The sequence below is a fragment of the Callionymus lyra genome, chromosome 18, assembly GCF_982586985.1.
Source record: "Callionymus lyra chromosome 18, fCalLyr1.hap1.1, whole genome shotgun sequence".
Taxonomy (NCBI): Eukaryota; Metazoa; Chordata; class Actinopteri; order Syngnathiformes; family Callionymidae; genus Callionymus; species Callionymus lyra.
This window is the reverse complement of record NC_141835.1, coordinates 11,080,197-11,098,482: the sequence shown is the minus strand read 5'-3', so window position 1 is coordinate 11,098,482 and position 18,286 is coordinate 11,080,197. Positions and strand designations below refer to the sequence as shown.

The window sequence follows — 18,286 nt, the reverse complement described above, 5'->3', positions numbered from 1 at the left end:
TTAAATTTAATTTTAGATCGTCGCAAATCGTTTTTGTGGCCACGATTAATATAACCATTTTTACGAAACATTTTTCTGATAAATTGCTTCAGCGCTTACACAAATACTATTAAAGACTATATTTTAATAAATAAAAAAAATTAAATCCCTAAATATGTTTTAAGATTCCTTGTGACGAAGACTTGAACGGTCTATACATTAAGGAAGTTGTTCTTTCGGAGCTTGTGCGAGGTCCGTGAACGCATCTTAATCCATCCCAGCCGTTGAGTAGCCATTTTGGTCCCACCTAAAAGAGACGGACCTGCGCCAGTTCGGGCCGCCGGAGATGGAAGAAACCGAACCGACGGCGAGTATTTCAACGACACCGTTCGCCTGAAACCCTCTGGTACACGTATCGGCCTTCATTTCACGCCATGGCCCGCTCTTGGTTGTAGAAAAACAAGCCTGTGCGGATTTTTTTTTTTTTTTTTTTTTTGGAAGTGACGACCGACAGCGCCTAGTTTAGTTTAGCTTCACCAACTCGTATCCACTCGGGGCTGTGATCGGTTCGGCTTTTAATTCGGGAATATCCCGAAAAAATACGAGTCATGAAGAGTCAAGATATAAGGTAGTTCTCGTCTGAGCTTTTTTTTTTGTTTTTTTTTTTCCGGGGCTTTGCTACGTCCGGATTGAAAGAGAGTCACGATCCATGCCGAGACCGTTTCCTCCGAGAAAGCTGCAAAGCAACAACTTCATTGTTGAACTGCCAGATTGAATATCGGCGGGTTCGTACTCGAACACTTTTGGGGGGTGACCGTAACCCGGAGGAGACCCTTTTTTAAAATGTCAACAAAAAACCATTTGCCCACTGTCAACGAGAAGACGACGGAAAGTGTAAGTAGAACATTTTGTTTGTTCGTACTCATCGAGGTCGAAAACTTTGCTCAAATCATGTTTAATTTAACACGTTTACTTGTCAAACTATTTATTATAAGCTGTGTGATCGTGTTGTTTCTGAATCGTATCGTAAACAACCATATTTCTACGTCAAACACGCCCTGTAATCGCATTTGGCGTTAAGGCTCAGATTTATTTTGCACATGATAACCTTTTGTTTTCCCTTCGGAGATACATTTAAATACAAGGAAATGGCTCGTTTTGAGTTTTTTTTTTAAGTCCCAGCACGAGCAAAACTACATGACTTTGCCTGCTTTTGGTCGGCAACTGAGGGATTCTATTCTCGCCTCTGATTGGCTAGCCGAGCAGGCCGTCAGACTGTTAACCAATAGGATTAGAAATTGACACACTTTTAGCCCGCCTCCTTTGCGACTGAGCTGTCGGCGGTATCGAGTCAATTTAACAGTTCCTGTTGTGATTTTCAAAGTAAACCCTAAAGTAAGACGACCTTACGTACAACATTCAGCAATATTTTGGAACTGTATATATCGAGGTATGATATTGAGACCAATTTGGGTATTTATGTGAACCTGGGTCTTTCTGCGTGTCCGTCGTGTGTCTCTTCCGGCCAGTCTGGTGGTACTCGGAAGTTAATATGTGACTCAAAATGGTCGCAGGTTATTGTCTATTTTCATTGTTATTTATTTCCCACACGCATGACCTTTACCCCCTGGACTTATCAGACCTTCAGCTAACCAAGTATTGCTTTGTGATAAGAACCCAAACAAACAAAAAAAACACTCTTAAGGTTGATTAGAGTTGGAGAAGTGTTGTGACATTTTTGTCCCAGTAGCTGCAAGTCAATGATGAAAGATCCTGAAAGAACCTTTAGTCTGTCGCCTCGCTCGAGTCCGAGGTGTTAAGATTGGTTTGAGTTCACAGGAAACTCGAGACCAAATGTTATTAGTGCAAGACGTGCCTCAACAAAGTGTTTCGATAGAGGATATCTGAGAATTAAAAAGGTTGAAAGATCCGAGACAGTATACCAGATTAAAATTGGGTTACCTGGTAAACCTCACTAAATTGATTTTTAATTCATTGTAGATTTTATCTTTCAGTCTTACTTGCAAAATTTGATTTTGATTTAGGAATTATCTGAAGCTATATTATAGTCCCTTGATGCCAAAGAAAGCTACTATTATAATGACATTTATTATTGAATAAAATGGGATATTTCAAAGTTTTATTAAGGATTGTTTGCATTATTATTAGGGTATTGCACTTGACCACTTATGACTCTTATTTAAGTATGAATGAATTAGAATTACCTGTATAATATTATAAACTACTATACCAGGCTTATTTGTGTAGCTATACTTGCAATGATCCTAGAAAAAATACTTTCTTGTCTAATAAAGATACAATTAGTCATTCTTTACTTCAAAAAAGATTTGTTAAAAAGATTGTTGACTAGCATTACATTTATTTTGTGCAATTCTTTTATCAAGTAAATGATGATTTACTTGGTAAAGATTCAAGATACACACATTTATTTTAATGTTCTCAACGCAATGTTTCTGTGTTCAACGAACACCTGAATACAGTAAAAGATCACCATCATGCTGTGATATAATGTGCAATATACTGTAAATGTAGTTACCGTTAAAGTGAAATACCTTTTAATACCTAACGTTGACAAGTGTATCTTAAACTTGTACTGCTGTGTGAAGTTAGCAGCACAGTGATGTTTCTAGCTTTTGACCACCACTTTGAAAGTGTTGCACAGTGTTCATGCATGCTGCTCACCACACTTTGTTGCTCACTTTCATACAAGTGTCAGACTCTTTTTTTTTTTTTTTTTTTTTTTCCTCTTTCCCTTCTTGTGTATTCTCAGTCTGCCCTCATATTGTCAAGGTGACTCAGGATTTCAGTGCAAGCACAAAAAGTTCCAGTATCACCTTGGATCCAAGCCACTGTATCCCGGTTTACTCTGGCTTGTCCTGGTCACGACATCCCACTACATTTATCACAAAATAAAACAAAATACATGTATCATTTTGAGTTCCAGTTCAGCATTTGACGCTAAAGTGTAGCTAAATATTTTCATGTGTATCTTTTTATTCTTTCCGATAATGCAAGTAAGACAACGAAAATATAAAATATAACTTGTTGTGGTTTTTAAATATTGTTGAGTTAGCTTTCACACCTTTAATAAAATGATGTGAATTTTTTTTTTTTTAATTGATAATTCTTGTTATTCAATGAGGGATAAATGTCTTGTAGATTTTTTTTTTTAATTGGACGTATCCAATGCTTTTACTCTGAAAGTTTGATTTCCGACCTTTGCTAGCGGGATGAGTGGGAACTTAACGGTCTCAGTTAGCCGTCTCCCCATTTGTCACCGTGGGTTGTCTGGGGTCTGAGGGTCTGATCTCTAATGGGCATTAACATCAGGGAAAAGTTTTCCTGCTTAAACATGACGGGCTCCGAGACGGTCAGGAGGAACCGCAGCTTTGTGAGTAACCGCCGAGAAGCCAGGGTTCAAATTATACACAGGTTATTTGTCGGATGATAGGGGAGATGTTACGTTTTTTTGGGTGTTTTTTATTGGCTAGTTTTGGTGTAAAGATGACCCTGAATGTTTCCTTTTTTGATCAAAACGATATGTCTTTAACTTACCTAAAGGCGTGCTTTTAAATGTGGTCATTTTATTATTATAATTACATTAAAAACAGACACGTGTTTAATGTGTGCTGTTAACTGTGATACAACCGTGAAAAAAATGTTTTGAGGTCGTCATCTGCTAAATAACAATGGCAATGATTTGCATATTGCGCTAACTGTTGAAGGGAATGATGCGAAAGCCGGGTGTGGCACAAGACACCTTTTTAAAAATAAAATGAAATGAAGATTCACCCAGAAAGTCATCAGTGAAGTTACCCTCAGTATCTGTCGAGCCCTTTTGTGACTGTTGGAGTGGTGGCATTTTAAAACTAACCGGAAAAATCAATGTGTCTCTGATTTGGAACTAAAAAAAAATCTCTGAATAGTCGAGTATAAAATCTATTTTCTTATGCTTTTTATTAAACTCTCTTTTGAGTTTAGAATGATGACTGTAAACGGTTCTAAATAGGAATAAGGTATTACATAAATGTGTTTTAAAAATGTTATTTTAGAGCAATAATTTAAACATTTTCTTAACTGATTACTCTAAGACTTGTCTACCCCGAACGGTGATTAAAATCTATTAATAGAAAATGGAATCTTTGATTTAATGCAGGAAAAAGCTTAATTTCTGTTATTCTGAAAGAAATAATCCATCTCTTGCTTCCTATTATTATAAGATAAGCCTCAGTGAAGCAATATCTGCAGTATCTGCTGCACAGATCGCAGAATTATTCACACTGAGTATACATGATAAAAGGGCATGTATTGCACAAGTGACGCATGTATTACACAATAAATGACAAATAATAATAATAAAATGAATCAGAAAAGCTAAAAGAGACTTGTGTCTAAACACTAAATAGGTGTTTAAGAAAATATTAATACACTTGACTATTGCGATGTTTTTGCGGACTAACACATCTGTATTGATATTCAACAGGACTGAATGGACAGTTTCTATAGCATTGTCACCAAGTTCTTGCCAATATACTCCCCACACTATAACAATATATGTTTTCAATGTTTCCTTGTCAAAGACACAACTTTAAGTATCGTAATATATGAGCTGTGTTTAATACGCCACTAACTGATGTGAAGTATAAAGGAATATGGTATGATGATGCTTGTTCCTGTGAAGTTGACGTGTCCGCCATTATCTCGACTTATCCGACCTCTTCCCACAGCACACGTCTCACAGCAATGGCCGACAGGAGATCACCACGCGGTCGTCGCGCTCCGGCGTCCGATCCCGCAGCTCCGAGGAACAGCAGCAGCCGCACGTCGGTAACTACCGGCTTCTCAAAACCATCGGGAAAGGAAACTTCGCCAAGGTCAAGCTGGCGAGGAACACCCTCACCGGAAGAGAGGTAGGACTTCTGGGTATTTCTCGAGTAGAATTCACTCCAGAGGCTTTTCCAGTTATGACTTTTTAAGTTAAAATTCTCTACATACTCTGACCTGGTTTTAACCTTTTTCATTTCACCGCCATCTTATTTATTGTTTCTTTTCATGGTCTATGACGAACGCTTCTTTTCTAAGCACCCCTTATTTTCTCCTCACAGGTGGCAATTAAGATAATAGACAAGACGCAGTTGAACCCGAACAGCCTTCAGAAGGTAATTCACCCACTTTTTCATCTTCCTGCCGGTTTTTGGGTTTGTGCTGTGTGCCGAAGAAAGCGCTGACTAATTCATGAGGCACAACAGATTGTGAATTAATTTTGCAAATGGGGGATCTCCACGCCGATCTGAGGATAGCACGAGCTTTGTGGTGATGATTTAAAATATGCTTTTTATTATCGAACAAACGCAGAGGGCCTCCGCAAATCTGGATTAACCGACACATTTCTTAAGTGGTCGGGTGATTGTATAGTTGATTGTGTGGTGTGAGAAAGTATTGATTCGTTGATACATGGCAATCTTTTTTATCAATAGTGCTGTAGCAATTTAAAAAATTTTTTTTTTATTATGATTATCCTTTTAATTGACAATTTACATGCAGCTGCTGTATGGCAGCAGTCATTACGTCCTCCGCAGTTAAATTAATAATGAAATCCTGCAAAAATCTTAGCAATGACTGAGGACGAGAGGATACAGTCGACACCAGCACCTTTTTAAAGCTGATGTTTGGACATATTTTGAGATCCAGGCAATGTCTGAGGACAAGAGGATACAGTGGAATCCAGCAGCTTTTAAAGGTGATGTTTGGACTTATTTCGAGATCCAGGCAATGCCTGAGGACAAGAGGATACAGTGGACCACAGAGTCACTTTACAATACTACACATATATTCTTGTTACTACAGTATCACTCTATTGTAGTATATTTAGTATCGCTGTCCCTGTATCGTGACCCCTACTTGTTATACTAGAATGAGGTGGTCAAGTCCACATAAGGCAGACCCGGTAAAGCCTGATGTCCAGACAGAAATGGGCGTGTAAACGGTTGCGACACCTTCTAGGACACTTGTTGCTTTAGCTGATTGTCATTGAAGACGTGTTGACGACCCCCCTCAGTGTTTTTGTGCCAATCTGTTCCACTGGGCGCTTTGTTTGTGGATTAAGCTCGGATCAATTGGAATCAGAGCTTTATCGACCCGCATGCTTCCTGCTTCTCATGGATCCGTGAGGGACCGGGCCAGAGGACCGGCCGGTGGTGGCTATGATTCCTGGCTGGTGTTGATGTTCTGCAGGCCCCTGCTGCCTCTCACTCTCAGCGGTAGCCAGTGGTTTTCCATCAGTTTTTCCAAAGCTCCATTGATTCTGGCCTTTGTGTTGCCGGAGGCCCAGGCCTATTGGAGCCGGCCGTGACCCGGCGCTGAGAGAAAAAAGCACTGAGTCATGATAGCCGTTTCACGGAAACAAAAAAAGCGTGAGCCTTTTGTCTGCACTGGTTGTTTTTACGGTCAGTCGTTGTCCAAGGAAATTAGTAATCCTCGATTTATGTTCATTCTCTCAAGAAATTAAAGGAGTTTCCTGAATTTTCTTTTGTGCATTTTAGTCTCACTAGCTCCGATTATTGTGTTATTAATGAAGTAAGTAATTTGTATTTATAGAGCACTTGTCCAGAACAGGGTCACAAAGCGCTTAAACAATCAAAACAATATTCAATAAAGTATATACTTTAAAGGTCAAGATAACACTGAAAACAACACGAGTTCCAGAAAATCAAGGAAAAGCCTGCACGAATAACAACGCCTTAAGATGTTTCTTGAAAGAGTCAGTAGACTCCATCAAGCGCAATGTGTGTAATAATTGACATTGTTGTAGCTAGTTTCTTAGAAAAAACCCTGGCAATGCAGAAATTAATGAATATAAAAACTAACTTTTGCAGAAGCACCACAGTCCTCGAGCGTAAACAACCCGACGGTTGGGGACAAACATTGTTATTTCCTCATGTCTAAGGTGCCACTGGATTTATGCGCATGTATAACTATTGCTTCATGTGTGTGGTAACTTTGCACCAGTGTGTAAAGTTCCCTTTTTTTATCTGTCTTCCTGTATTTAGACTGAGTGAAGTCATAAGTTCAATAGCTAGGAGCCACTATTTGGTTTTAAAATAAAGTCAATAGTCTGAAGAGGTGACCAGACGTCAACCTGAGTGTGCGTATACACACAGTTACACACTATAGCATTGTCAAAATGTAGAGATTTTCCTCAAAGTTGTGGTTAAAATCACATTTTTTTTACTGAGGTTTTCGACTGTGGTATGATGTTGTTGTCTAGTATTATGTAACTACTGCTGACATTTAATATGTTCAGGTTCGAAGATTGCTATAACCAGGGAATTACATATAAAAATAGCAAACATTTATTACCTAATGGCCCCATCAGTGTTATACAAGTCATTATACTAATTTTCAAGGAGCTTGTACTTTCTAAATATGACCTACAAAGTAACTAACTCTTTAAACAATAGAGAAAAGGGGATCAGTTTGTTTCAAATGCTCTGTGTTAAGCATCTATAATAACCCTGAAAATACTCTCCAACTAGCAGGACATTTTCTTTTCCATCTCTTCCTCGCCCTATTCAAATTCAGAAAAGGTTTGAAATCTAACTTTGAAATGTCTTCATTGGGATAAATGTGGCGTTAAGGAAAAGGGAGGAGGCCTATGTTGAAAGAAAACTGCCCCAAAAACAAGTGGGATTGCAGTAACTGATGTGGTTTAGGACATAGTTTAGAGCGTTAGTTTACTATGGTTTACCTTTAGGTGTCAGTGTATGGAATCACAAGTGTGAGGAGGTTCAACGACCAATGCAGTCCCAGTCAAGAAACCGTCTTTGTGTTCATACTTCCAAGTCTACTGGGATAGCTGGACACCACTGTTTTGGAACGAGTGGACACAAATCACAGACGCGTGATTCCTTACACATACCTGAAAATATTGACCGTGGTGTGTTGATTCAAAAGTAACAATAGCAAGCCATAAACTAATCTTTTATTCTTTTCAACTTTGCTGCAATTGGTGTAGATCTTTTTTGGACGCTGTAGAGTAGTGTAACAGTTCAAATGAATGTTTTGTATGGTTTAGCATTGACAAGCCACCCATTTTGGGAGTATAAGTTCTACTTTTGACACTTGTCTCAATCCTCTATTGGCGTAAAGTGGCTAAAATAAAAGCTTGTAATTCAGCTTAAATGACAGCAGGAAATCTATAAGAAAATTGTTCAACAGGAAGAGTTTAAAAAAAATCAAGATGTCAGACAATAAATCTGGTTCAATCTGATAAAAAAACTGGATTGATCTACATCCTGCTACGCTTCATCTTTTCTTCTGATCATTGGTAAATCCCATGAATATCTTGAAATGTAGCACCAAAGGCCGAATTTAAAAAATCCATAGAGTTATAGGTTCATGAAACATTCAATCACGTGTTTATGAGTCACTTGTTGTGCTGTTGCTAAAAACTGCTTAGTATCTGAATCTTCAATTGCCACAAAAAGCGGACAGATGGTAACTTGGGTCCCTACAGGGATGCAGACCTTTTTTTTGCTGTTTATAAGCTTCAAAAAATTCTAAATTTGCTGCCATTATAGCGACGTTCTAGCCTCCTGGTTCTTATCTTGGTAAATGAATAAATGTGTTGCTTGCTTAAAAACCTTGTCTCATCCGCAAGCGAACCGTAACGGCCTGCTCCTCCTAATCCGGCGTAAATTATTGAAAAGTTTTTACATTTTTATGGAAGGTGTAGCTAACGTCCAATCAATTATACATCGCGCCGGTGTCTCTTTGTGCCTCACACAGCGGAAAACGTTAAAAGCACTTTTGGCTCTTACAAATCTGCTGCTCTGTTTCCTTTTGGACGAGATGTATATTGAACGAGCGTCAAATCTCCTCGTTTGACCTCCCCTGGACCGTGATCGTCATTCACGGTTGTTGGCTTATCCTCGTATCCATTACAAAATGGGCCTCAAACTACTTTTTTGATTTCATCAGCAGCAGCAAAGTCGGAGCATAAACTCCACATTCTCCACGGAAAAATAGTTCTCGTCATCCTGAAAGCAAAAGAACATCCTGTTACAACTGTTGTCCTCACCTGGAGAAACCTTTAGCCTTGTAATGAAGTTGTAGTTATACTTGGCTTGTGGCAGGAATGGCGTCACAAATCTAAAAATATTTCTCTTTCATTTCAGCTCTTCAGAGAAGTAAGAATAATGAAGATCTTGAACCATCCCAATATAGGTAAGTGAGATTCTACAGCCCCGATGAACTGGCAGAGCAGTTCTGTGTATCGAAAACAAAACATTTATAGGTTTTTTTAAATGTACCATTTGACACATTGCATGTAGACTTTCTCATTTCCCATCAGCTCGTCCATTCATTCCCTGTTCTGGGTTTAAACGGGAGAAATATTGTTCTGTTTCAAGACGACAGTGAATGAATTGAAGAACCTGATAAAATGCCAGAGGAAAAAAATCAAGTGATTTAATTTTGGGTCCGGATTTTCTTTCAAAAAATGAATGCTAAAATGTTTGCCATTTAAAAATTGTATTAGCTTTAAATGGCAAGTGTTGTCGGCTAACGGCCATCTCAAACTGCACATTAAATTGTACGCTATATATTTAAATATTTTCAACAAGCACTATTTTAAATTCTACCAATATGTTGCTATGTCAAAAGTCATCATCTGATTGTTTGGCTGGGCGGCAAAGCAACGCGGGTGCTGGTCAGGGACCAAGTTACAGAGAGGGTTGTTGACGGGGATGGCAACTTGTAGGCAATATTGAATTTGCAAGTTTAAATATATGTCAATTTGAACTGTGTCGATCTACTTCTTGTGACTGTTAAGACTGTCATATAGTTAAATTAATGAGGTTGTTTTTTAGGAGCATGTGGAAAATGTTAATTATAGTTTGGGAAAGGAACTATTTTGAGGCTTAAAAATGTTAACAATCACTACTTGACACGTTTTGTTTAATGCTGGGGGTTGTCAGAACGTAACTTTTGCAATTAACGAAAAACTGAAACCTTATATCTGGATTTCAAGCTTCGTTATCTTCTGGCATTTGTGTTGTTGAGAAAAATCTGTTTGATCTGTTACCAGTTGGCCTAGAACCAGAAGTTATGTGGGCTAGCTTATCAGCGACGAGGAAGTATGCATCGATCTCATGCGGAGATGAGATTTTATAGTCGACACACACACGCCATTAAAGCATTTATCATAGGTTGATGGAATCCTTGCCATCTGATGACACAACCACCGCAGCAGCGTCCTCTTGAAACAGGTCAGCTGAGATAAGCCTCAGCATTCTGCTCCAATTATTTTTAAATTTGTTTACCGTCCTTCACCGTTTTGTGAAGCACGACCGAGAGGTGTAGTCGAACACCCACATCCCGTGCACTCTTTATCTTTGTCTTCCATCCCACCTCGTTTTATATTTAGCATCGCTCGCTCTCCTCTTTCAAAGTGGAGCCGCTCTTGACCGAACTGTAAATATTGAACGAGCCGATGCAGCACTTCCGTCGTCACGACACAGACGCGAACGTAACATTCTCCCTCCTCGAATCACGGCGTGGATTCCTAATTGTCCCATTTCCTGTCTACAGTCAAGCTCTTCGAAGTGATCGAGACGGAGAGGACGCTCTACCTGGTGATGGAGTACGCCAGCGGAGGTGAGACACAAGTCCAAGCATTTCTTTGTCCCATTTCCATTTAGGTGAATAAATGAAATCATGAAAATCCTCCTCCTTCTCCCTCAAGTTATAATTAATTCAGAGTAAATTTGGGCGAGTTAATAATTCACACACCTTGGTGGTGTCACACTTTTTTAATTTGACACGCAAGAATAAATCCAGCTACATTTTTACATTCGACACAATTCTAATTCTGAATTTTGTTATAAGATCACTTGCATGGTTTATTGTTATTATGTAACTAACAAGAAAAACTGGAGTATAATTCTATAAACGTCACAAGGTGGGCTGCGGATGTAGGAAATGAGGATAAGAGGAACATAAGAAGGATATTTACATATCAATAGACAACTGAACAGCATTGCTCTTATTCTTTTTTTTTTTAAAGGAAAAGACGGTATCACCACAGATTCATACTTCCTGTTACAGTTTGGTGAATAAAAATGTCGTTTGAGCTACGACTGTTTCTATAAAAGACGTGGCTCCTTCTGAGCCACAGTCTCTTTATATTCAGCCACCACTATCTCGTCGTTCCCTGGAACATTTGTTCGTCCTGATTTACGGATTCTACAAAATCCCTTTTCCACTTTTATCCATTTGTTTACTGATATTTCTCCCCTCGATTCGAAATCTACCTGGATTTCTATTTTGGTATCAAGAATCAAAAAGGCTTTGTGCTATAGGATATTAAGAAGCTTACAGTTAAACCAGATATTATGTAATATTTGATGCCGTGGCCTTGTTTAGCCGAAAAACATCATTAATGATACAAGAGACAACAAAAAATGTTATTTGGAATTCATGTTATCAGTATTAGAAACGGTGCTCGGGGGGATTAACACGTCTGCGCTTCAGATGGTTGGTCTTTGCTCATCAGATGCACGAGCACATTTCAGATCAAGCTGGAAAGCGCGTTATCGATTTCTTAGAAAAAGGTCATGTTTGTCCTTTCGTGCTGAGTCGTGAGCTCGAAATTGTGCGACCAAAATCGCATTACAGTTGGGATGAGAACTCTGACTCTACCCCCAATATATTCGCTCTAATGTAGTCTATTTAATTATATTTTAGTGAGCATAGATCAAACTAGAATTTCAATTCAAAGGTAAATATAAATGTTACTTTCTGTGGCTGTTTATTAAGGTTTACACATGGTTCATATTTAAAGTGATTTGTGGACAATGCTCTAATGTGTTCTAAACTAGGATGTTCTCACGCTCTGTCTGCAAATGGATTGAACCGGAGTCGCCAGCGATAATCAGGTTTTCTTCTTTGTTTGAGTAGAAGGTGGCGTCGCGTCTACAGATTGTGTGATAGAACATGTTCAAGCTCCTCCCACCTCGGCCACACATTGGTGTAAAATGATGAGCAACATATTTCTTGGACAGTCATCTAAGTGAATCTGCGGCTTTCATTCATTGCCCTCATTTAATATTTACTCTAGAATGAATGGTATGAGTGTTCAGCATCATTATTTGGGGCCAGTATTGATACATCAGGAATAATGAGTTAATATGCCTCACAAGATACTACTTGGACACTGGAACTTATAATCAAGTCAGTGATGTCGAGCTTTTAAATTATTTGGTTGTGGTTGAACTCTAGGTACAAGGTTTTTTTGTTTTGTTTTTTTTTTAGAAATGCAAGTCTAGTGGTGTGTATTGACAAGAATCTGGCAATAAAATATAATGTTATACCGTAGTAAGAAGGATATATGTGTAGTATTGTCCAGTACTTGACCCTTGTGGGTACCAAACCGTCCAAATATCAGCTATAAAAGCTGCTAGAGTTGTCTGTATCCTCTCGTCCTCAGTCACAACTGGGATCTCGCGTGATTTCATTGTAACTTTAGCTGCGCAGAAATAACGACTCCTGTCATTTTTAATTGCCACAGAAAAAGGTAAAATGTTAGATACAGTGCGGTTGAATATCGACACAGTATCGAAAAAAGAATATTGTGATATAGAAGTGTATCTATATTTTCTCGCACCCCTACTCAGCAGGGGGCGGTTTGACCTCATAGACGTTTTTTTTCCCTTGCTTGTCTATTATATGTTCTCATGCGAGCCACCAGATTTCTTTATCCCAGCACATGCGTGAGCGTTCGTCACGTTTTTGCCGCCAAGTATGTGTTAAAAGTGTGTGTGAGCTCCTTGAATAGCTGGAGCCTCCAGGAGAGTCTCTGTAGATCGTCGCCACATATGCCTCCCTTCAGTGTGGGACAAACAACACCCTCCAACCATGCAGATGGTTTGCCCCGATCCTGCCAGATGCTTTAAAAAAAAAAAATGTTCCGTAATCAAAATAAAAAAAGTTTGCTACACGTTCACTCTTGGCTTAACCCCACTTTGTCTGTCCGCAGGAGAGGTCTTCGACTACTTGGTCGCACATGGAAGAATGAAGGAAAAAGAGGCCAGAGCTAAATTTAGACAGGTACCCGTTTTCTCTCTCTCCCCCCCCTCCCAGTGTTCTGGTTTCACACCTCTGCTCCCCGTCATACTCGCTGCCTCCTTTCCTGTCACATGTCCTTTAATAACCCACGCACCAGCAGCCGACGGGGACGTGACCTTTTTATCGACTCCTGACGCTCATCGTGGTTAAATGTTTCTTTTTCAAAACCCCGAGCAAAGAATCGTCGTCGCCCGAAAAATACAAAAAAAAACGACAACATCCCCCCATCAAGGAAAACTCTCGAACCAGTTTGTCCGGCTGAGCTGAAGTTGTGAGTCCTGAAATGTCACGTGTCCTGTTGTAGTAGTAAAATAATTTAACCACTTTAAAAGAAACACTTGAGTTAGAATAAGAGAATATTTTCCATGGAGTAGAGAAGGAAAATAATCACTTTTGTAGTGCTGCTGATATTTATTGCAAATTTAATCTCCACAAGAATGTACTGGCCATCGACGACCGTTGAAACGGTGGGAAAACGTTTCTCTTTTTCATAAAAGTGCTCCATGATGAGCTGATGAAACGAAAGAAGGGCCGACTTCCTTATTTCGGACAACAACATTCTTGTCTTCCCTCATGTGACCGACATGGCTCTCCCGTTTTAAGTGCTCATCACTCCTGCTTTATTTCATTTGCGTTCATGTTTTGAATGCAACCGTCACTCTGGAATGCGCCTCAGATGCTGACGCTTCCGTTCCCCCGTTGTAACATAGCAGTCATTCCAGGCCGCGTCATTTTTAAGTTTCGGCTCCACTCGAACGCAGCTGTGCACAAATAGCCGACAGCCAAAATGTAAAAAAAAACATCCTGTTTCTGCCTTTTCATCACTTGAATCCTTTTTCACTTGCAAAAGGTGTGTTTCAGGGACGGCTTTGGATTCAAGGCAAACCTATTTTTGTCTTCTGCATCCTTTTGCAGCTCATTCCACTTGTATTAATCTTGTTTTTCAATCTGTTCCAGATTGTATCAGCAGTTCAGTACTGCCATCAGAAGCACATTGTTCACAGAGACCTCAAGGTGAGTTATGAGAGAAACTCCTTTTGTGGGGTTTTCGCGGTTTTCAAAACTGGTATATACAGGAAACAAGTGCGGTCCCGTGTTCGTCACTTCGTGCCCTTGTCGGTCTAAAAAACATTAAAGCATTCACTTGTGAAGGTATGAGAACTATTTGGCGTCAACCTACCGATGAATTTCTCATGAACTCATTGTTGCAGTCGTGTGCATGTTCACAATATAGCACAAGAAACAACTTTTTAAAAATACAAACTCATGGCTTGGGGGCCAAATGTGGAGCCCTCCAAGTCATTTAATTTGGCCTGCCAGAAGTGTGATAAGGGATCAAAATGGCTTTCTTTTTTTTTTTAATAATAAGAGTAAAACATATTTTAAAAACATCTTAAAATGTGCCTCGGGCCTCTACACCCTCAATAATTCGATTTCCCTCCCTAATAATCATAATAAATGTATTTATTCTCTATTGTAATGTTGTTGTTATACATGTTTCTTATTAATGCTTTGAAGTAAAAACCTACTGGTTAAATAAACAAGTTAACTATTCTGTGTAATTAAAAATGAAACTTTAGTTGAAGTGTAGGAGTTGTTTTTTTTTGATGAAGTAAAATAACACGGAGATTATTAAGATAAATCATTGAGAATGAAAACAAAATGTCATTTCTGCCTCTTACTTCCTGTTAGCTTAATATACATTTGGTTCGACCTCCAGCTTGGATGGCTAAAACATTTTGACCTTGAGATGCTTTTGGCTCAAACCTTTTTAAATGTTCTCTATAGATTTGTACTTCCTATACTGACGCAACTAAAAAAGATGCTGTAAATCTTTTCTTCCTGCTTTGAAAATTCTTACAGTTTTTTTTTATACAACGCTTAACTTCCACTTCGCTGTGCAAACAAAGGTCTGCCTCGAAAACAAAAACGTCATTGTCACTCACATCCAGGTTCCGTCGGTAAATCAAGTTTAAGGTTCATTATCTGTGACTCATGCCGGACTGAGGCCGGCGCTCCCGCTTCCTCTCCTGTCTTTAACTCTCAGACTTGACCTCCGAAGCACTTTACGGTCACAAATAAAATTGCCGGCTTGAGTAAACCGAACACGTCTCCTCCGTCAGGCGAAACCACAGCGGCGTCAATTCTCCATTTTACAGCGGAGATGTTCCTCCATAAATATTGATGCATCCGTAGTTTTTTGGCGTCCAAGAATGCCTGAGTAAATAGACAGCTGCTCGCATATTTGATGCGCTTTTATGCAGAGCTTCATCCAACACTGTCGAGGCCGTTGTGTGTGCGTTTCTTCTCACACGATCCACATGTTACACAGTCTTGATATCTCGCTAACCCGAGAATCGACAACATCGTAGTATCTATAGAAGCGGAGATCTACCCGGAGGCTACGATTCTCGGGTTCTCACGAGGATGTCGGCGCCGCACTGGAGACGCTGGTTAATTCCCGCACTCAACCTGAATTACTCTTTGGCGGGCAAGCGTCATGTGAGACCGTTATTTGGGTCAATGCCTCAACCGCTCGTTCTAATGATGACGTGTGAAGTGTGCGGACCGTTCCTTTTGTGAGCAGGACTAAATTATTAAATCAGGGGTCGGCTGTCAATCACACAAGGAGACACCTAATTTGGGCCATACAAAATGTATATTTCGCTTACAAGAAGTCTGATTTTGATATTGTATTTTCATTCTTCGAGGCTTGATTTATGTTATCTTTTTGTTTCCCCTTCTTTGCTTAATATTATTAATTAAAAAAAACATCTGTCACTTAACTGATGTTTGGCGGACTTGGAGGCCCTCATTTTAGCCCCCTCCGGGGCCATGATTTTGGCCCCTGTGATCGGGAAAGTATTCATTAACTCAAGACTCTGACTCTCATCCTCAGGCGGAGAACCTTCTCCTCGACGCGGACATGAATATAAAAATAGCCGATTTCGGCTTCAGCAACGAGTTCACCATAGGCAACAAGCTGGACACGTTCTGCGGGTCGCCCCCGTACGCGGCGCCGGAGCTCTTCCAGGGGAAAAAGTACGACGGCCCCGAGGTAGACGTCTGGAGCCTGGGGGTCATCCTGTACACGCTGGTCAGCGGGTCGCTGCCCTTCGACGGACAGAACCTCAAGGTGAGGGAGACGCTGAGTAACGTGGATGTTTGTCTTTGCTAAATATGGACCCGGTAGGAAATTCTGTTTACTTAGGGAAGTGTATCGGTGCCATCAGATCATTCAATAGTTGGATTTAACGTTTCAAATGATACAACTATTTTTATTTTAAATTAAATGTTTGTCTTTTTATACATTGAAAGGTTGAAACATTTTTTTTTAACAATTGAATTAAATCATTTCCATATTAAAAGGTTGGATTTATTTTTATTTTTATTTTTTTTAATTGAATTTAGAAATGTGTATGTGCTCAAAATGAAAGAATACCAAAGTATCTTTTAAAAAATTGAAAATACAATAATTACAAAATAAATGTTCTAAATTCAATATTTTTTTTTAAATTCTAAGCCTATTCAATTTAATTTAAAAATGTTGGTATGACACCGAGTTACTTGATCAAACCTTCAGCCGATAAAATAAGTAAGAAGATATTTACCTTTTTTTTTTCTTTTTTTTCTTTGGAAACCGTCATGATTGGCCGGTGCTTCTACATTGTCACGTGATCCTCTGCATGTCTTATGATTGGACTTTAAGTATGGTCTGGTGAAACTATTGTATTACCATTTGTTATATTATATTTAGAAGGTTAGGAATTAAAAATGTTTAAGAACATTTCTTTTTCAATAATTGGACAAATATCAAACTTGCATATCATACACGAGTACATTTAACATTTAATAAACAAAAGTATTGTGTTCTATTATTTAAAAAAATACTTTTCAACCTTTCAATACATACATTATTCAATTCAATTAGGTTTAAGAAATGTTGATTTTTGTGCATCAACATAACAAGCTTCTCTAAATTCCTCCCTCCAGGAGCTGCGCGAGCGAGTGCTCAGGGGCAAATACCGGATCCCGTTCTACATGTCCACCGACTGCGAGAACCTCCTGAAGCGCTTCCTGGTGCTCAACCCTTCTAAGCGCGGTACTCTCGAGGTGAGGGAGGAAGCAGAAAATGTAAATATACTTATATTCTTAATCCCCTCGCCTGAGCACGTCCTCATCATCGAAGACACGTCATCCACCACCACCACCACCACCCCTGCCACCCCACAAAACCCGTGTTCGGCATCAGACCCCCGTCCTCAGCCGGTCCCTGCATCCTCTCTTCATCATCTTCTGTGACGCCCACCATGTCCACTTCTCCGCAGCCCACCTTTTTCTAATATTAATCTTATGAGTCATTCGTCGTCATCCATTTCCTCTTCACTCAAAGCATTTCTTTTAAAGTTAAGTTATATTAAGTGGTAAAGGTAAGATGGGAAGTTAAATTGTGATTTTTAACTTGTCTGCATGTTTTACTATAGAACATTTTTTAATTATAGAAAACTTCCCTATAAACTGTTACTTGTACACATGGATATTTCTAATAGTTATTAAGCTTTGCTGTGTAAATGATGTATGTTTTTGTGACTACGATGAGAACAGTTCAGTTCTTATTTTCTTCTCCCCCCCCCCCCTCCTCAGCAAATCATGAAGGACCGATGGATCAACGCAGGATTCGAAGAAGACGAGCTCAAGCCTTATATCGAACCGGAGCTGGACATCACTGATCAGAAGAGGATAGGTAGGAAAAAAAAAGGATTTTAAAACATTGGTCACACTAGCAGACGCGATAGCTTTATGCTATTGCTCATTAGCATGAACTAAGATTGAGCAAAAAAGATAGTTGAGACTGTATGAAAAGCTATATTTGAAGAATACTGTACAGTAGGGCTGCATGATATTAGAAATATGTGCGATATTCGATATCTGTGTCTTGAAGTGCGATATCGATATTAACGCGATATGTGTTTCTTTTAACCTAAAAATGTAGCCGCATGCACTGTAAGGGAGGTCCGGGGGTTTAGAGAAGGAAAACGATTGGGATATTTCCCTTTCGTTTATTTTCTGCGCTTCTGTGCCGACACTATCGGTGAAAAAATATCACTTAAAACGCACAGTGTCGCGGAACTTGCATCGTTTTTACTGCGAAACTGAGCGA

General features: G+C 39.3%; 1 protein-coding gene across 21 annotated transcripts in view; it reads left to right on the top strand.

Moving 5' to 3' along the window:
- Window positions 1-278: 278 nt before the first annotated feature.
- The window catches only part of mark3a (MAP/microtubule affinity-regulating kinase 3a), a 33,141-nt gene continuing 15,133 nt past the window's right edge, over window positions 279-18,286 (top strand). For 4 of the 21 annotated variants that reach the window (XM_087780526.1, XM_087780521.1, XM_087780522.1 and 1 more), the window contains exons 1-10: window positions 3,305-3,391; window positions 4,728-4,910; window positions 5,106-5,159; window positions 9,177-9,225; window positions 10,591-10,656; window positions 13,037-13,107; window positions 14,083-14,139; window positions 16,025-16,261; window positions 17,119-17,259; window positions 17,770-17,869. In XM_087780526.1, the coding sequence (XP_087636652.1) occupies window positions 3,314-3,391; window positions 4,728-4,910; window positions 5,106-5,159; window positions 9,177-9,225; window positions 10,591-10,656; window positions 13,037-13,107; window positions 14,083-14,139; window positions 16,025-16,261; window positions 17,119-17,259; window positions 17,770-17,869 (1,036 nt within the window). In that variant the 5' untranslated portion in view covers window positions 3,305-3,313. Of the gene's footprint in view, window positions 874-3,301; window positions 3,392-4,727; window positions 4,911-5,105; window positions 5,160-9,176; window positions 9,226-10,590; window positions 10,657-13,036; window positions 13,108-14,082; window positions 14,140-16,024; window positions 16,262-17,118; window positions 17,260-17,769; window positions 17,870-18,286 lie in introns of those variants that run through there. The other 17 variants (XM_087780531.1, XM_087780523.1, XM_087780528.1 and 14 more) reach the window with 12 other exon arrangements.